The sequence below is a fragment of the Salvelinus fontinalis genome, chromosome 31 (genome assembly GCF_029448725.1).
Source record: "Salvelinus fontinalis isolate EN_2023a chromosome 31, ASM2944872v1, whole genome shotgun sequence".
Lineage (NCBI taxonomy): Eukaryota > Metazoa > Chordata > Actinopteri > Salmoniformes > Salmonidae > Salvelinus > Salvelinus fontinalis.
The window spans coordinates 42,172,812-42,193,947 of record NC_074695.1 but is presented as its reverse complement, the minus strand read 5'-3'; the positions used below and the strand labels follow the sequence as shown (position 1 = coordinate 42,193,947).

The following is a 21,136-nucleotide window of genomic DNA, read 5'->3' as shown; positions in this document are numbered from 1 at the left end:
ACAGTGGGTACAACATCTCCTATACACTTCCTTATAAACTCGCTCACTGAGTCAGCGTATACGTCAATGTTATTATCTGAGGCTACCCGGCACATATCCCAGTCCACGTCATTGAAGCAATCTTGAAGCGTGGAATCCGATTGGTCAGACCAGTGTTGGATAGATCTGCGCACGGGCGCTTCCTGTTTTAGTTTCTGCCTATAGGAGGGGAGCAACAAGATGGAGTCATGGTCAGATTTGCTGAAAGGAGGGCGGGGGAAGGCCTTGTATGCATCATGGAAGTTAGAGTAGCAGTGGTCGAGCATGTTACTCGCTCGTGTACAACAAACAATATGCTGATAGAATTTAGGTAGCCTTGTTCTCAAATGAGCTTTTTTTAAATCCCCAGCTACAATAAATGCAGCCTCAGGATATATGGTTTCCAGTTTGCATAATGTCCAGTGAAGTTCCTTGATGGCTGCCTTGGTATCCGCTTGCGGGCGGATATACACGCTGTGACGATAACCGAGGAGAGTTCTCTTGGGAGATAATACATCTCATTTGCATTTGATTGTGAGGAATTCTAGGTGAACAAAAGGACTTGAGTTCCTGTATGTTGTTACAATTACACCATGAGTCATTAATCATGAAATATACCCCCCCGCCCTTCTTCTTACCGGAGAGATGTTATTCCTGTCGGTGCGATGCACTGAGAATTCCGTTTGCTGTATGGACTCCGACAGCATGTCCCCAGCTAGCCATGTTTCCGTGAAACAGAGTATGCTACAAACCCAGATATCTCTTTGGAAAGCAACTCTTGCCCAGATTTTGTCGACTTTGTTAACTTGGGACTGGACATTAGCTTGTAATATACTCGGGAGCGGTGGGTGGTGTGCGCGCATCTGAAGCCTCACTAGAATACTGCTCCGGTACCCTCTCCTCCCACTGCCTGGTATGGTGACTGCTCGGCCTCCAACCGCAAGGCACTACAAAGGGTAGTGCGTACGGCCCAGTACATCATCGGGGCCAAGCTTCCTGCCATCCTGTATCTCGATACCAGGCGGTGTCAGAGGAAGGCCTTAAAACTTGTCAAAGACTCCAGCCACCCTAGTCAAAGAATGTTCTCTCTGCTACCACATGGCAAGCGGTACCGGAGCACCAAGTCTAGGTCCAAGAGGCTTCTAAACAGCTTCTACCCCCAAGCCATAAGACTCCTGAACAGCTAATCCAATGGCTACCCAGATAATTTGCATTGCCCCCCCCCCCCCCCACCCTGTTCTATTGCTGCTGCTACTCTCTGCAGTAAACTCAGCTGCGTTGACATTTCACAAAGATACACTTGTTTTTGTGAGAATTCTTCAAAAAATTAAAGGAATTTCACATTATTATCAAATCGTATACTATAATATGAAAATTCTACATGTCATGCCTCATAAATCGATATCTATCTTACCTCTATTGTTTATTGTCCTTTGGATTCGAGAGGAAAGATGATGATTTCAGCGGGAAAGTGAGCCTGTCAGGTAGTTATTTCACGCACAGCATCCAGCCTAACTGATGCGATGCTGTGCAATTTTCCTTACTTCTTACAATTATTTTTCTCTGGCCTCCATTGATTTAGTCACCATAGTTTTGGCCGCCCTACAAGGGTAAAAACTCAAATTACTTCCGAAAGGATTATGATAGAGATGAGGCTTGAACAATTGGTTTTCTTAGATTAATATATACACAATTAACATAACATTTTCCCCATTGGTCAAAATATGTGTTTTTGATTGGACACTGAGGACAGTATGTGTAGGGTGTCCAATCAAAAACCAATGGTTCAAATAAAGAAAATTGTACAGCATCGCGTCAGTCTGGCTGGATGCTGTGCGAGAATTAACTACCTGACGAGTTTAGGGATGATTCTGTTGGGACTGGCTTCGGAGAGCATGTCTGCAATATGGGTGTCAGCCATATTCCCTTATGTGATACATAAAAAAATGAGAATTTAAAAGAGAGCTCAAGCTTATTTTTTCGTAACCCTGGTCCGCAAGAGCCACTCTCAGAGGACGGAAGAGTTGCGTCTCATCTCATTCGCCACTCGACCTGTTTGTCTCCGACAGACATTGTGTTGTGATTGGTTCTTCGTAGTGATCGTGCCTCCATCGAGTCCCCATATGTGATACGTCTCACTCATATTATCAGAGAACCAGGGTTATGAAAGTAATGTTGAGTTATGGGAGATTGAGAGTCATAATACATTGTGTGTGTTTGATCTTCACAGAGAATGACAGACCGACATCACTGGTGCCGGATCTCATCGACTACAACATGCCGCTCACCACGACCTATCTGAAGCAGATGAAGCTTCAGTACATGAGTACAAATGAGCAGGTAAGAGCCTGTACATTATGTTGTCCAGAATAGGTGAGGGTTGGATGGAAGTGGCCGTCTTCACAGTCCTTTCTATCAGGCTCTCTGTGTGCCACACACACACACACAACCCCCCCTCCCTCGACAGCCCCCTATCTTCCATCCCCAATGCCAGGTTGGCTATCTGTACAAGAGCATAGACATAATCATTCAGGACTGCCAATTAGGCACACATAGGAAAGTGTGTGTGTATGTGTGTGTGCGTGCGTGCTTGCGAAAATATGTGTGTGCACCGATGAAAGTGTGTGCATGAATGTAAGTGTGTGTAAGTGCACGTGTATGTGTGTGTATGTGTGTGTGTCTGGTATGATAACCAAGGAGGGAATGGGGTTCAGCTCATTCCAATTAACAAAGCCTCTAAGCGGCAGTCTAATTAACTGAGGTGTGAGAAAAGTTTATTGTCATGAATCTTGTCCTGGAGGCACAACTAAGCAATTTCCATTTGATGGGCCAACTGCAAAGTCAAAATTGTCAATATCGTTAGGGTTAGACATTAGGGTTAGCAGTGTGGTTAAGGTTAGGGTTAGGTCTGTGCCAACTAGTGACCACTCTGCAGAGCTGCCGTGGCTTTTAGCTGGAGATTTTCAGCAGGCCCTGAATTGAGGAACAATGACTCATCTTTGAAAAAAGGGTGCACGGTGCAGGTAGGGCTTGGATTTGGTGGTTGAGGGGTGGACGCAGGAGAGAGCAGGAGCGAAAGAGAGAGAGCGAGCGAGAGCGAGAGAGATGGAGGGGGTACTACCCCATCAGGACACGCATGTCCAGCCCAATTCAATAAAGGAGGAAATTACCAAGCATCCTTCCTGTAGTCTGTAGACACTGGGCGGTGGCTCTGCCCGCACCATGATGGGAGGGGAAGAGAGGAGGGGGAGGTGTGACAATGGGGAGAGAATTAAAGAGGGATGGTTCATTATCTATTATGGACCCTTTTCCCATTTATTCTGTCTTCTCTTGAGAAAACTCATTTATTTCTTTGGGGTGGGAGGTGGCAGGGGAGACATAGAGGTGGGGGTAGGTAGGCTATAATTACTAGAGGGCTAGAGAAAGACACCACATAAGATACCAGTTAAAGTAAAGACTAGTTTATAGTTTTATGATGCAGACAATTACACTGATGGAAGTGACTAACTATTCGCAATATTAAAGATGATCCACCCCCTAAAAAAATGTTTTATAAAAAAAAGACTAGTTTATAAAATGAGGAGTAACACGATAATGATGATTAATAAAAAGCAGTCCATTTATAAGATCAAACAGGTGTCATTTGCATATTGAAAAAAGACAGGCTGTGGGCTAATATAGATCTTCTCTTTCTAACCTATATGAGTTTTATAGAGGGGAGAACGCAGCTTAGAATCAATGTATTGTCTTGGTCACTATAACGACGGGGATTGGAGATGCTGACCTTTTTTATTTATCCTGTATTTAACTAGGCAAGTCAGTTACTTACTTACTTACTTACAATGATGGCCTAGGAACAGTGGATTAACTGCCTGGTTCAGGGGCAGAACGACAGATCTTTACCTTGGGGATTCGATCTAGCAACCTTTCAGCTACTGGCCCAACGCTCTAACCATTAGGCTACCTGCCGACCTGCTCTAATATATAGTGGTATGGACCATTTCAAAGGACTACACTCATCAATATTTCATGTTTGTGTTACTGGTTCATGTATTATAACAGAACCACATTGGATCCAGACAAATCTCTTGTTCTTCGTTGTGAAATGGTGTTTTGTTTAGACATACACTTTCCAAGTTTCGCCTGTAGGTGGCAGAAGTTCCCTATAAATCTGTCTCAAAGGGGGTAAATCCAGTTTATTGACACACAAAGCATCTGTTGACTCCCTGTAAACGGACTCACGTGGATAGGGTATAAATCTTTTTAAAAGTTAGACTTTTTTTAGACCTTTTTACTCCATTACTAAAAAATCCTTTAGAATGAAAGATTACTATTGTGTGGTCAAACCTTGAGGCATAGACATTCATTTAATAAATGCCTCCTTTGTGTCGTGATCGCTCACTTATTTGTATACAGATTTTGTTATTTTGATATATCAATTACATATTTATGTGGTAATGCTTCATTCAAAAGCAAGTTAAATCATCAAGCCTATTTATTATAACCCTGTATCAGTATTTAGAGATCGAGAGAAGATTTCCAAAGGTTTAACCAGTTATTCCATTTATTATATACTTTTTTATATACTGCCCAAAGGCTACCGGACTAACAGGCCTACTCTTTGGCTAAGTAAATTATTAATCCACGTTTACATTTTAATTTTACTTTCCTGTCAATGAAAAAGTGAGAGTAAAAAGATAGCATAAAAAGTCAGGTATGGGCATTTGTAGAGAAATAAAGCAATGTTCTGGGAATTAACAAAGGGAAGAGGAGAGATGGGAAAGGCAGAGGGACGGTAGTAAAGCCTGTCTAAAGAAGCCAATGACAATTTAAATGGATTTAGTGAACCCACTGTATAGCAGTCCATCTTTTGCACGAGGTGTGACGTCAGTTATCGCCGCCACGCCTCCGTCTTTGGGGCTGGTTGCCAGTGCGAGTCTCGGAGGGTCCTGTACTTGCTCCCATAGCAGGACATTGTCTTTAGAATTAAAAGCGAATAAAGAGACCGGCAAGGGGGAGGCAATTATAGAGGGGTTTGACATTCACACTTGAAAATTCACCATCAGAAGTGAAGGTAAGCATTTCTTTCACATGATATGGTTGTGTTGTTATTTTCATCTGCTGAGCTGTGCGCTATGTAGAAGCTATTTTCGCCTGCTGTGGGAAACAATGTTGTGGCAATTACACCTCCACTTTTCTCTTTATTCTTACGCAAATATATAATAATTTCAAAACAATTAATAGCTGAAAAAAAATGCTTTATACATTTAGTTTTCTATAATAGCCCTAGGCCTTATAGCCTTTCGATAAGCCCTAGGCTATATTTTCTATCAATGCATTTATTATAGCGAATAGTGTGCTGTAGAAGTGAACAATCTATTCGATTCTCTCACAACTTAACATGTAGTATAATAGCCTACCATTCCAATATAATATAAATATCAAACATTTATTCCAAGAAGGTACTGCACCTGACATCTAACATCGCACATAAATGTGTTATTATCCATCCTTATTATCCAATTAAACAATATGCGCTGATTTATTTGATTAATTAACATAATAGCGTTTTATAAATTGACCTAGTGATAATTCAGCATGTTCTTTAGATGTTCGCTATGCAGCAACACCACACTGTTAAAGTGCATATTTACGTATAGTGTGTATCTCGCAGGCCATTCTGTATGTCACATTGTTCCACATTGTTCTCTGTGGGATGCAGAATGACCAAGCACAGTACAATCCCGCACCGCACAGTACAATCGCGTGTCCATCTGCATTAATACAGTAATCACTTCAGAATAATACTGTACAGCAATTTGCTTTGTATATTATATCTTCCTAGTTACCTGGCCGCAGAGAAATTTGCAAGCCTGGGCAGGATACATCGTAGCTATTAGAATTTCATCCTGAGAGGTTTGAAATAATGTGACATAGAAGTTCAATTTCGAGGTTCAATGTTACTATGGTAACACTTTCCCTGGACGGTTCCCCCTGATGGCCAGCGAGCCGTTACCCCAAAAGATCTAGCTAGCTACTTTAAAAAAGGCTAAACATTCAAACGTTAATTACCTGTCAGCTTTTGTATTTATATCTGGGGTACGTTTGTAAGCTCTGTCAACATTATTATTGCTTCAAAGTAGCCGAGCCACGGTATTTACGGTAAGTGAATGGAGGTAGGTAGGAGGAGCGTTAGCTTGCCAACATTTAACAGTTAGCCCAACGTTTGCATCTCTGGTAAATTAGCTTGCTGGATAGCTAAATAGATAGCTAGCTATCTGGCTGTCTTATAAGAGGATACTTTGAGATACTGATGAAACGGCATGTTCCCTCAGCACTAATATGTTCCCTCAGCACTATGTTCCCTTAGTCCTACAGTCCCTCAACGCTATGTTCCCTCAGCCCTCTAAGTACTTGTTCACTGAACCAATTTCATTCAAGAATCAGAACCACCTTTATTTGCCAAATAGATTTGCATACAGGAATTGACTTTGTGAAATGGTGCTTCTACAATAAACAGAATATATAGTCAGACAATAAACAGAAAATAATGACAAAATATATGGAAGCAGAATTTACACAATCCAAATACAGTAATGTATAGTATGTACGCTATGAACACAAGCTAAAAACTACGCAATGTGCAGCTCTATTGGGCACAAATGCTTATTATAAGGCAGAAAAGGCTGATTATTTCAGCATTTTCCATATGATTATGTAAGTAATATATGGGACCTACTGAATTATGTTCAATCACTATGACCTTGAACTTTTGTCAATATACCAATGACTCGAATAGCATTTTCTGAGAAAATAAATAGTATCTCAGCACCTACTATATATACACACTAACACTCACACAAAACCCACACCCCTTCACATGCACTACGTAAGCACACACATAACACACACATAACACACACATACCAACAACACAAACACACATACACACACCAACACAACACAAACACACGCACGCACTTTTACACTAATTGTATGCTGCTGTTACTCTGTTCTTTACTCTTATTATTATATATCCTGATGTTTAGTCACTTTACCCGGCTTTCATGTACATATCTACCTCAAATACCTCCTACCCCTGCACATTGATCTGGTACTGGTACTCCCTGTGTATACAGTGCCTTCGGAAAGTATTCAGATCCCTTGACTTTATCCACATTTTGTTACGTTACATACAGCCTTATTCTAAAATGGATTAAATACAAATAAAAAACTCAGCAATCTACACACAATACCCCATATAGACAAAGCGTAAACAGGTTTTTAGAAATGTTTGCAAATTTATAAAAATTTAAAAATCTAAATTCCTTAAGTATTCAGACCCTTTGCGATGAGATTTGAAATTGAGCTTAGGTGTATCCTGTTTCCATTGATCATCCTTGATGTTCTACAACTTGATTGGAGTCCACCTGTGGTAAATTCAATTGATTGGACATGATTTGGAAAGGCACACACCTGTCTATGTAAGGTCCCACAGTTGACGGTGCATGTCAGAGCAAAAACCAAGCCATGAGGTCGAAGGAATTGTCCGTAGAGCTCCGAGACAGGATTGTGTCGAGGCACAGATCTGGGGAAGGATACCAAAACATGTCTGCAGCTTTGAAGGTCCCCAAGAACACAGTGGCTCCATAACCTTCCAGAAGGACAACCATCTCTGCAGTACTCCACCAATCAGGCCTTTATGGTGGAGTGGCCAGACGGAAGCCACTCCTCAGTAAAAAGCACATGACAGCCCACTCTGAGTTTGCCAAAAGGCATCCAAAGAATCTCAGACCATGAGAAACAAGATTCTCTGGTCTGATGAAACCTAGATTGAACTCTTTGGCCTGAATGGCCAATCGTCACGTTTGGAAGAAGCCTGGAACCATCCCTAGGGTGAAGCATGGTGGTGGCAGCATCATGCTGTGGGGATGTTTTTCAGCGGCAAGGACTGGGAGGCTAGTCAGGATTGAGGCAAAGATGAACAGAGCAAAGTACAGAGAGATTATTGATGAAAACCTGCTCCAGAGCACTCAGAACCTCAGACTGGGGTGAAGGTTTTTTATTTAATTTATTTCACCTTTATTTAACCAGGTAAGCTTGTTGAGAACAAGTTCTCATTTGCAACTGCGGCCTGGCAGTTGCAAACCTGGCAGACCTGGCAGAGAAAGCATAGCAGTTCAACACATACAACAACACAGAGTTACACATGAAATAAACAAAACAGAGTCAATAATACAGTAGAAAAGAATACAGTAGAAAAATAAGAAAAAAGTCTATATATAGTGAGTGCAAATGAGGTAAGACAAGGGAGTTAAGGCAATAAATAGGCCATGGTGGCAAAGTAACTACAATATATCAATTAAACACTGGAATGGTAGTTGTGCAGAAGATGAATGTGCAAGTAGAGATACTGAGGTGCAAAGGAGCAAGATAAATAAATACAGTATGGGGAAGAGGGTAGTTGGATGGGCTGTTTACAGATGGGCTATGTACAGGTGCAGTGATCTGTGAGCTGCTCTGACAGCTGGTGCTTAAAGCTAGTGAGGGAGATATGAGTCTCCAGCTTCAGTGTTTTTTGCAGTTCGTTCCAGTCATTGGCAGTAGAGAACTGGAAGGAAAGGCGGCCAAAGGATGAATTGGCTTTGGGGATGACCAGTGAGATATACCTGCTGGAGCGTGTGCTACGAGTGGTGCTGCTATGGTGACCAGTGAGCTGAGATAAGGCAGGGCTTTACCTAGCAGAGACTTGTAGATGACCTGGAGCCAGTGGGTTTGGCGACGAGAGTGAAGCGAGGGCCAGCCAACGAGAGCGTACAGGTCGCAGTGGTGGGTAGTATATGGGGCATTGGTGACAAAACGGATGGCACTGTGATAGAATGCATCCAATTTGTTGAGTAGAGTGTTGGAGGCTATTTTATAAATGACATCGCCGAAGTCAAGGATCGGCAGGATGGTCAGTTTTAAGAGGGTATGTTTGGCAGCATGAGTGAAGGATCCTTTGTTGCGAAATAGGAAGCCGATTCTTGGTGTAATTTTGGATTGGAGATGCTTAAAACTGCTTATGGCTGCAATCCCGGTAACGGGATCGATATGACAACAGCCAGTGAAAGTGCAGGGCGCCAAATTCAAAAAACAGAAATCTCATAATTAAAATTGCTCAGACATTCATGTGTCTTATACCATTTTAAAGATAATCTTGTTGTTAATCCCACCAAAGTGTCTGATTTCAAATATGCTTTTCAGCGAAAGCACCACAAACGATTGTTAGGTCACACCAAACCACAATAAGCACAGCCATTTTTTCCAGCCATTTTTCCAAAGATAGGAGTCACAAAAAGCACAAATAGAGATAAAATGAATCCCTAACCTTTTGATGATCTTCATCAGATGACACTCATAGGACTTCATGTTACACAATACATGTATGTTTTGTTTGATAAAGTTCATATTTATATAAAAAAATCTGAGTTTACATTGGCGCTTTACATTCACTAGTTCCAAAAACATCCAGTGATTTTGCATAGCCACATCGTTTCAACAGAAATACTCATCATAAATGTAGATGATAATACAAGTTATACACATGGAATTATAGACATACCTCTCCTTAATGCAACCGCTGTGTCAGATTTCAAAAAAACTTTACGGAAAAGCAAACCATGCAATAATCTGAGACGGCGCTCAAAACAATAGTCAAATTAGCCGCCATGTTGGAGTCAACAGAAACCAGAAATTACATGATAAATATTCCCTTACCTTTGATGATCTTCATCAGAATGCACTCCCAGGAATCCCAGGTCCACAATAAATGCTTGATTTGTTCGATAATGTACGTTATTTATGTCCAATTAGCTACTTTGGTTAGCGCGTTTGGTAAACAATTCCAAAGTCACGAAGCGCGTTCACTAAAACCTGACGAAATGTCCAAAAGTTCCGTAACAGTCAGTAGAAACATGTCAAACGATGTATTGAATCAATCTTTAGAATGTTGTTAACATAAATCTTTAATAACGTTCCAACCGGAGAATTACATTGACTTCAGATGAGCGATGGAACGGAGCTCCCTCTCATGTGAACACGCATGGTCAAAGAATGGTCACCTCATGGCAGTGGTGACTAATTCTCCTCTCATTCGCCCCCCCCCCCTTCACAGTAGAGTCATCAGACAAAGTTCTACAGACTGTTGACATCTAGTGGAAGCCGTAGGAAGTGAATACTCATTCATATCTCGCTGCGATTTCAATGGGATCTTGGTTGAAACTCGACCAGCCTCAGAATTTCCACTTCCTGTTTGGATTTTCTCTCAGGTTTTTGCCTGCCATATGAGTTCTGTTATACTCAGACATAATTCAAACAGTTTTAGAAACTTCAGTGCTTTCTATCCAATACTAATAATAATATGCATATATTAGCAACTATGACTGAGGAGCAGGCCGTTTACTCTGGGCACCTCTGTGCTCCTTTCATCCAAGCTACTCAATACTGCCCCTGCAGCCATAAGAAGTTAATGTGAGTCTGGAAGGAGAGTTTACGGTCTAGCCAGACACCTAGGTATTTTTAGTTATCCACATATTCTAAGTCAGAGCCGTCCAGAGTAGTGGTGCTGGACGGGCGGGCAGGTGCGGGCAGTGATCGGTTGAAGAGCATGCATTTAGTTTTACTTGCATTTAAGAGCAGTTGGAGGCCACGGAAGGAGAGTTGTATGGCATTGAAGCTCGTCTGGAGGTTAGTTAACACAGTGTCCAACGAAAGGCCAGAAGTATACAGAATGGTGTCATCTGCGTAGAGGTGGATCAGAGAATCACCAGCAGCAAGAGCGACATCATTGATGTATACAGAGAAGAGAGTCGGCCAGAGAATTGAACCCTGTGGCACCCCCATAGAGACTGCTAGAGGTCCGGACAACAGGCCCTCCGATTTGACACACTGAACTCTATCAGAGAAGTAGTTGGTAAACCAGGCGAGGCAATCATTTGAGAAACCAAGGCTGTTGAGTCTGCCAATAAGAATGTGGTGATTGACAGAGTCGAAAGCCTTGGCCAGGTCGATGAACACGGCTGCACAGTAATGTCTCTTATCGATGGCGGTTATGATATCATGTAGGACCTTGAGCGTGGCGGAGGTGCACCCATGACCAGCTCTGAAACCAGATTGCATAGCGGAGAAGGTACGGTGGGATTCGAAATGGTCGGTAATCTGTTTGTTAACTTGGCATTCGAAGACCTTAGAAAGGCAGGGTAGGATAGATATAGGTCTGGCAGTTTGGGTCTAGAGTGTCTCCCCCTTTGAAGAGGGGCTTTCCAATCTTTGGGAATCTCAGACGATACGAAAGAGAGGTTGAACAGGCTAGTTGCAACAATTTCGGCAATTTCGGCAGATCATTTTATAAAGAGAGGTTCCAGATTGTCTAGCCCGGCTGATTTGTAGGGGTCCAGATTTTGCAGCTCTTTCAGAACATCAGCTATCTGGATTTGGGTGAAGGAGACATTTGGGAGGCTTGGGCGGGTTGCTGTGGGGAGTGCAGGGCTGTTGACCGGGGTAGGGGTAGCCAGGTGGAAAGCATGGCCAGCCGTAGAAAAATGCTTATTGAAATTCTCAATTATAGTGGACTTATTGGTGGTGACAGTGTTTCCTAGCCTCAGTGCAGTGGGCAGCTGGGAGGAGGTGCTCTTATTCTCCATGGACTTTACAGTGTCCCAGAACTTTTTTGAGTTTGTGCTACAGGATGCAAATTTCTGCTTGAAAAAGCTAGCCTTAGCTTTCCTAACTGCCTGTGTATATTGGTTCCTAACTTCCCTGAAAAGTTGGTTCACCTTCCAACAGGACAACGACTCTAAGCACACAGCCAAGACAACGCAGGAGTGGCTTTGGGACAAGTCTCTGGATGTCCTTGAGTGACCCAGCCAGAGCCCGGACTTGAATCCGATCGAGCATCTCTGGAGAGACCTGAAAATAGCTGTGCAGCGAAGCTCCCCATCCAACTTGACAGAGCTTAACTTCTCTAGGGTATGTGGGACACTAGCGTCTCACCTCGTCAACAGCCAGTGAAACTGCAGGGCGCCAAATTCAAAACAACAGAAATCCCATAATTTCAATTCAACAAACATACAAGTATTTTACACCATTTTAAAGATACACTTGTTGTAAATCCAGCCACAGTGTCCGATTTCATAAAGGTTTTACGACGAAAGCACACCAAACGATTATGTTAGGTCAGAGCCAAGTCACAGAAAAAGACAGCCATTTTTCCAGCCAAAGAGAGGAGTAACAAAATCATAAATAGAGATAAAATGAATCACTAACCTTTGATGTTAGTTTGTGAAACGTGACTACAAAGTATCTCAAAGGTTATCTGTAAACTTTGCCAAAACATTTCAAACTACTTTTGTAATACAACTCTAGGTATTTTTTAACGTAAATAATCAATAAAATTGAAGACGGGAGGATCTGTGTTCAATACAGGATTAAAACAAACTGTAGCTAGCTTTCTGGTCATGCACCTCTAACAAACAGGACACTTCGAGTGACCCTCGTTCAAGAAGGCCATACTTCTTCATTACACAAAGGAATAACCTCAACCAATTTCTAAAGACTGTTGACATCCAGTGGAAGTGGTAGGAACTGCAAGAAGGTCCCTTAGAAATCTGGATTCCCAATGAAAGTCCATTGAAAAGAGAGTGACCTCAAAAAACAAAATCTGAATGGTTTGTCTTCGGGGTTTCGCCTGCTAAATAAGTTCTGTTATACTCACAGACATGATTCAAACAGTTTTAGAAACTTCAGAGTGTTTTCTATCCAAATCTACTAATGATATGCATATCTTATCTTCTGGGGATGAGTAGCTGGCAGTTTAATTTGGGCATGCTTTTCATCCAAAATTCCGAATGCTGCCCCCAACCCTAGAGAAGTTAAGATTAGGAGAAACTCCCCAAATACAGGTGTGCCAAGTTTGTAGCGTCATACCCAAGAAAACTTTATGCTCTAATCGCTGCCAAAGGTGCTTCAACAAAGTACTCAGTAAAATATCTGAATACCTATGTAAACGTAATATTTTATTTTATTTTTTATTTTATAAATTAGCAAAAATGTCTAACACTTTTTTTGCTTTGTCATCTTGGGGTATTGTGGGTAGGTTGATGAGGGAAAAAATCAATTTCATACATTTTTGAATAAGGCTGTAACATAACAAAATGTGGAAAGGTTCAAGGGGTCTGAATACTTTCCCAAAGGCACTGTAGCTCCATTCTTGTGTATTTTATTCATTTTGTGTTAATATTTTAACTCTACATCTTTGGGAAGAGCTCGTAAGCAAGCATTTCACGGTAAAGTATACACCCGTTGTATTCGGCGCTGACAAATAATATCGGATTTGATTTGATCTACTCAAGTAATTTGGATAATTGGCTCAAATATGTACAATTATAATGCCTAGGACACACTGAAGTATTGTATCATTGGTGACAGGTGACCGGGGCTGAGGGAACATGGGACGGAGGGAACATGGGCCTGAGGGAACTGAGGGAACATAGGGTTGAGGGAACATACTGTAGGGCTGAGGGAACATACACATAGTCCCAACAGCAGAAGTTAACTTTAGTTAGTTGGAAACCCACAACTGCAAGTGCTTGTGAAGATGCTCACTGAAGTTGTTTAAATTGTGTTAAAGGCTGTAACTTCACAATACTCCTGTGCACATTAGATTTTCGACTACCTTATGCCCATGCCAATGAATATTATAATGCATTTAATATCTTTGGCCAGACACGCCACCAACTCGTTGAAGGCACGCCTTGTCATCCCACTTCTAACACCAAGTAGCCCAAGGGTCACACAAATCTGTGAAGTTTTTGCTTCCCAATTACTACACCAAAATGTTGATAAGTCTACAATTCGAAGGCTTTGGTTGCTACTGTACTGTCAAATAATATGCACAACAGTTGTATCTTACCACTACAGTCGGCAGTCCACTGCTTTCCCAATCAGAACCATGGCAACAGAGTATCTTCTGCTGTCAAATGGTGTTTCTGTGGATGGAGTTGGCAGAAAACATTCGAGGGAAGACAACATAACCTTGCTGGCTGAATCCTAAAGGGACTGTAGCTGGTTTCCAGTAGACTAAGGGTTAAGGGCTTTAAAACCGCCTTTAGCATCCCCTGCCTTCGGCCAGCGCCTCACAAGGATAAAGCCTTGCAACAATCTTGACCCCTGTAAGTCAGTAAGTCAGCCAGTTGGAGGGGTAGACTGCCTGCGTCGTCCTTCCCTTGAGTCAAGCTCCAGAACTGTGGCAGTGGGTGTTTCCCTCTCTCCCCACTCCTCCGTTGCCTCTCCCTAATATTTCTCCATTTCATCTGTCGCTTACCTCTCTGTTGTGATGGTATAGCCTATTGTTTTGTGCTTCCCCAAGAGTACCTCTATGAAAGTAGGACATGCTCATTTGGAATGATGTTCTTTTTTGGGAAGATGATAATGATGAAAAACGGAGACGTCTGCAGTGTTTATGTACACCTGGCTGACTATGGAGGATGGAGGAAGCACTGTGTTTCGGTACCACATCATAGGCCCCACTGTAGTATCCTGATGTATCCCAGTTTGTTTCCTCTCAGGGCAGACAGTGCAGTGTGTGCAGTTCTCGAGAGGAAGATGTGAGGTGACAGAGGATCGAACCCCAGGCTCCCTGTTGCCCCTGGCTCCCCACAGCTGCTCTCTCTGTGCTCAACCAGTGCTGCCTGCCCTGTCTGCCGTGGGATGTGTGTAAGGCTTCGCTAACGGTGCTGCTGGTGCAAGGCTCTGCTTTACTTACCATTTTACTAAATCACTAACATGCACCTCACTCAGTTTGGCTCAGTTATAGGCTACATCCTTGGTAGTAGGCTATAGCCTAGCCTAACCAGAAGCAAGCACAGTCTGCTTTTCACCTGGAGTGATATACTCCTGCCTCTTTTCGCAGGATTGGTTCCAGAAGGGAAAGGGGTTAATCCTCATACCCGTGGTAGATTTGTGCCTGACTGGATTGAACAGGAATAGGAGTGTTGGACAATACAGTAATCTCTCCAGGTATTTGTTAGAAATCGGGGTCCTCATCACATGGGTTTTTATCACAGCTGTAGATCAACATATGACTCAGGGTTTTCTGAATCATTTGTACAAAACTATACAGGGACACAATGCTCAAATAGCCTTTGTGGTTTAAAATCACCCATGTTGGTTTTGTTTGCCATTGTTAACTATAGTGACCGGTCTTCGTTCTCCTGTCAGTTGAAGCCAACATTTACAAAATAAATAGGTTAACTCATCCTAAACTAGTCCTCACATTGAAATGATTGGAAACCAGACTACCATAGGGCTCACCAGCTTGTAGTCCTAAAACCTGCAAATAAGTTAACTCTGGTTCGTTCAGCATTCCTTTGGGGAAAATGAATAGGGAAAGAATCTGGTTTTGGGATAAACTTAGAAAATAAGGTCTGAGGTTGACACAGGCTTAGGAGATCTTATACATTTTATTCTATGGGATAATATCAGTCAGTTAACATGCCCTTAATGAATTATGAAACCTTTATTGTGCTTTATGTGCTTTTTTGAATTACATAAATGCCTCAAAATTCACAAAAAGTGACGTTAGCTGATGAAGATGATCTCATAGAACAAAACGTGTCAGATCTCCTAAGCCTGTGTTTACCACAGACCTTATTTCTGCCGTTTAACGAAAAACTCTACCAAAACTCCATTAATTTGCCCATAGGCTTTGTCCAACGAATCATGGCGTAGTTAGTGCCTACAAAAAGACGCCATTACTATTGCTCTCTATTGACAGGTGGATTAAGATAACGCACATGGGGTTGTAGAGGTCATTGAAAGTGTGACTTTTCTCCACTTCTCATGTGAAATCTCTAAAGCTGCTTCTCCCTCTCTGATCCGTCCTCTGGAGGGGTGGTCAGATAGGCTTAGTATATTGACTGAGGTCACCAAGGGCACTGCTTAATTAAATTGGAATGTGCATTCCCTTGGTCTGCACTGCAGTGTACATGTACTCTGTAGAATAGGACAGGGGTTCTCAAACTTTTTGGTGCCGCGGTACCCTTTTGTGATAGCAAATTCAGAACACAACTCAAGTAAAAATTTTTTTTAATACATTTACAAAAAGCATGCAGTAAGTTTTATTATGACTTTGGCAGTCCATGGCTTGACAAACCAAGTCGCAGGCCCTCGGTAGGAACATTTTAAGAGCCTGCCTTTTGGCATTGGAGAGAAAACGTGCATATTTCAAGCTAATTTCCTGCAATTCTACAGATTTCGTCATGGGGCAGAGATTTTTTTTTTGATGTAGCTATAAAGCTAATATCCTGCAATTCTTCACATTTTGCCATGAGGCAGAGAGAAAACTTAGCTGTTTTAAAGTTTAAATTATAGTGCATTTATGTTTTGTTTTTTTAACTATACAAGAAGTATTGAGTTGAAAAATGTATAATTGGTGGAGGACTGCAGTGGATACCAATCCCTGTGACCAGGCCTATGATGTTGATTCATAATATTACATTGTATTGTATTACACCCTCTAAATTTATTCCACGGATCCCTTGTCCAAAATTAGCTTATTCTGTTGTTAGTAATATTAATTAAAAAAAAATTTTTTAAATAAAAATACTTTGAGAACCCCTTGAATAGGCTACTTGGCTAATCATGCCATGGCATGGTAATGTCATGTTGGTTTAAGCATGTTCTTTTTACATTTTTTTTATCTTGATTTACTGTTGACAATGTTGAGTGGTAACTAAGGCACTTAAACTAATTCAGAGAGTACTCGCTGAGAGAGAAGAGTAGTTGTCACCCACACCCTTTGTGGAAGAGTGTGTTCATATCTCTGTGTTTGAGAGGATGTCATGTTCCTGAAAGCATCCACCACAACCGAACCCATCACATTCAGTAAACCTTGGTTTGTGGAAGGAGATCAGGGGATTTCCTCCGCTGTAATGAAGTCGCGCATTCATGCATTTGAGAAGGCAAAGTATAAATATGTATGACCGTGATTGTCACTCTGAGAAACATATCTGAATTCACTACATCGGCCGTCTGTTCCTATCAGCATCAAATGAAGCCAGTCGGCTTCTCCGAGGTAGAGCTGAAGCCTTGTTGTGGGGACTGTCAGCTAGTCAGACGGTGCTCATCAAGAGGAACTGTTGACGTGGTGTGTTGCTTTTAACTCCTTCAACCGGAACACTTACTGAATCTCTAGGACTTGGCTATTTGTTTCTCATTGTGGGTTATTGAAAAGACTTGTGTCTGTCTGTGGCTGTCTTGTCTGTCAGTTATGTTTAGCACTATATTAATAGCAAAGACTTTTGCCTCTGTTTATTGTTGTTCAGACATGGCTAACTGAAGGACCTGCCAATCTGAAGTCAGTCAGGAACAGGGACCAACTTGGCTTTTGTCACAGTACTAGGGCTGGCACAATTACTGTATAACCGTGTATCCCCGGGGTCCCCAACATTTTTCACACAGGTCCCCCTTCCAGCTTTGAGAAACATCCCGCTCCAATTTCCTGCAATTCTACACATTTTGTCATAGGGTGCAGAGAAAATGTTGCAGTTTTAAAGCACATTTTATTGCAATTCTATACATTTTACAATGCCTAATGTGTATTCATGTGATATTTGATTCACTCAAAAAAATCTATGGGCTAAAAATCCTAGCTACATTTTTTTTGCTGATATGGTCTAGGTTATCTGGAAATTTGATGATGCATTACCCAATTACAAAATTTCACCTTATGCATTCTACTATTACAACTTTCAAGAGTTGAAAGCCGGACTGAGTTCCTTTTTAAAAAGGAAGACTGTCATGAAAATAAATAACCATATTTTTGGGCGAACTTACACCTGACTGAAGACGGGACAGCCAGGCATTCATGCAGTTGAGTCCATTTCTGCTGTACTTTTGTATACTTTTTAGCCAGTAGTTCTGAAAGTAGCGCTCCTGAGCCAAAAGTGGTCCCCGAAAATTGCGTACTACGTCACATATGTGCCGATATGTGCACCACGTCTTTGCTCTCTCGCTCTGCTGTGTGTGCATCTTGCTAGCTGTCACTCAAATGGCGAGGGGCTGAAGCTCATTGGCTAGAACTCAAATTGCCAGGGGCTGGCCCACGTGGGGGAAAATGTAGGAAAAATGGCACAGCACAGGTTCCAGAAAAAAAACACAGTAATTCTGCTCATAGATTATGCATGTATGAACTACACAGTGACACATCCAGCCCAAAGTGGGAGGTTTCAAAAAGACTTAGTAGTCGCCAAAGTTCCGGAGCATGTCTTTAACAACGTGATACATCTTTGTTACTCTTTGCTGAAACAAGCAAGGTGTTGTAGCATATAATGAATAGAATGGACTTGGATCTCTAACCCTGGCAATTTGACTGGAAAACTCATGCGTGCACTCACAATGGCTGCCTGGTATTGTGATGAAATAATTTCCATGGTAATGTAGAATGTTCATTCAAATGATGTTAACTGATGTTGCTCATGCAATGGAATGTATTTTTTGTAATGTCAGTTGAGTTGAATCAAAAAATCACAGCGCATATTGATGGGTAGACTTCCTGCTTTTACTTCCTGCTTTGCTCCTATGTGTACACTCGCAATGGTCGCCAGTCCACCAATTATGCCGTCATTGACTTGAATGGGGACGCCCGTCCTATTCATTCTATTTCTATGGCAGCACATGCGGTCAGGAGTGGAGGAAAGGAGAAAATGTCAGTCAAAAAACACTATTCCAATGATTATGATGGAGACTGCTGTCTTTGGCTGTCCAATTACCGTCATTCACAATTCCCTGACCATCACAGCCCTATTGTGTACACCAATGCTTTGAGCTAGCAAGAGGGAGCCTGACCAAGCACAAGGTTACAGGTTGTGTTCACTATGATTCAGGAAGTCCCCCGCACACAAGCTCAGTCTCTTGATGGGGATGGCATTTTTGGTTGGCATTTCATCAGGAGTATGGTCTGGTGTCTCAGAGAACTAAATTAGCTCTGTAGTGAGCTCCTCGTAGCTTATAACCAGACACGAACAGTCATGCGGAGCTCCTACAGCAAAGCAGAGAGGAGATGGACAACTAGCCCAAGACCCTATCTCCATCCATGGTTCATTTAGGAAAGGCCACCGGAGAACAACAACACAACGGGATGCATGAATTTTCTTTCGATGCGATGTGATTGCAGGAAAGCCAAATCTGGCTTCCCTTGACACTTTTCTTTCGTTACGCAAGGACCATTCACACTTGAGCTAACTCAGTTTAGCTCAACGCTGATGGGCGATTATTACATTTTTATTTTTTATCAAGGGAGACCAAATGCTCGCTGGCTTCCCTTGGATTCAATGCTACGGGCGGCAACAATGTCATACTCTTTTGAACCAGACAGCATCAGATAGGCGGCCTACACAACGCTGGTTCACTCGCTCGGATGCTTTCTCCGGTGAGATACATTCAGCCTCTTGCGAATTGACGGAAAATGATAAAACACAGACAGACAAAAGATACATTATTTTTTATGTTTATATGGTACATTTTTAGGTGAACCCTGACTTCCCGTGGCATCCATGCATACACGCCACTGGTTCAGGCAGATTCTAATTGGAGCGCTCACTGTTAGTAAACGTTTCTAGTATATTTTGTAGTATCTTTGTCTTGTTATAGCACATGATGCACTTCATGTAGGCCTGAGTTAGGGACCAAAGAAAACATGTTTCTGGGTATAAGCCTATCACCCGAAACATGGTTTCTTTGGTCCGTAGCTGCATCATTTTCCTTCTCTATTTAGCATCAGGGGCTCGGGCACCATATCAGCAAGGTACTGTAATTAATAGGCTCGGAGGCATGACATTTATGGATTTGCTTTCCTCTTGGTCATCTTGTTTCTTGCTGGCATCTTGTTTCTTGCAATCTGCTTTATATACCCATGTGTCTGCCTGTCTCTGTTTGTCTGTCTGTCGCTGGCTGTACATTGTGCAACTAGAGGAGCATCCTGTCTGTCTATGGCCTTGCGGTCAGAAATTATGGGACACCGTTCCAACGTCAGATTCCGCTGAGATTCTGAAACACAAGTCGCGGATCGTTCCGATGCCCTGTAGTCTGTTGCCTTTTTTACCCCTCACGTTCTCTGTTGTCAGAGAGCACTAGATAGAGTAACATGCAGGGGCAGTGTAATTGACTCTGGAGATATAGTTTCAGAAGCAGTTTCCCCCCTCCTCAGGCCCAGCCCAATCTCACGGTGTGACTACCAGCCCTGCTCAGTTAGCTTCTCACCAGGCTCGGTGGCTGATCAATTAAGGTCCGTTTGAATCACTGATTATTGTCCATCCTGTCTTCACAGTAATAGAATACTTTTTATTTGCCCTTTGGCGGACAGGCCTAGTGGTTTAATATCGAGCAACAGACATTGATATTCATCTGTCTGTGTGTCCATTACCATGGCTATCCCAATCCTCATCCACTTTTTTAGCTATCTTCAGTTTGCATCATTTTTGTCTTTCTGCCCCTGTTACACTGTAGGTGCATACAAATGTCTGCTATCTGTGTGTAGTGAATGGGTGTGTGCGTTTCTGAGTGTGTGCACGTGTCAGTGGTGGTATTTTCCTCTCCTCGCGGCTGGTTTTCCGTGCGATCAATACTCTGCAGTGGAGGCTTGTAGTCTGCACTTTGTTAATCCTCCCAGGTCTGCCTGGGACTGCGAGGTGTGTGTGTGTGTGTGTGTGTGTGTGTGTGTGTGTGTGTGTGTGTGTGTGTGTGTGTGTGTGTGTGTGTGTGTGTGTGTGTGTGTGTGTGTGTGTGTGTGTGTGTGTGTGTGTGTGTGTGTGTGTGTGTGTGTGTGTGTGTATTTACATTGCGCCCCAGCCAACAAACGCCACACACTTATCAATATCCTATCCTCACCTCTGTTCAGAAATGATACACTCTTCCTGCTGCTCCCCCAACATCCTCATTGATTTCTAAGAAAAAGGGGGTTGCCTGTTAAGTTAGCTTACATTCTCTCTTTTTGTTAAAAATAGGTCCGTGACGGTTCTAGAATTTTGGATGATGGTATTGGCCAGCCAAATGAAAATGAGGGTGGTCACTGCTCATTTTC

At 42.3% G+C, this 21,136-nt stretch overlaps 1 protein-coding gene across 4 annotated transcripts in view; it reads left to right on the top strand.

The window, feature by feature from the left end:
* Positions 1-21,136, top strand: part of LOC129830288 (nucleolar protein 4-like) — a 134,146-nt gene that overhangs the window by 54,822 nt on the left and 58,188 nt on the right. For 2 of the 4 annotated variants that reach the window (XM_055892754.1, XM_055892753.1), the window contains exon 4: positions 2,249-2,358. In XM_055892754.1, coding sequence (XP_055748729.1) covers positions 2,249-2,358 — 110 coding nt within the window. Of the gene's footprint in view, positions 1-2,248; positions 2,359-4,901; positions 5,093-21,136 lie in introns of those variants that run through there. The other 2 variants (XM_055892755.1, XM_055892756.1) reach the window with 1 other exon arrangement.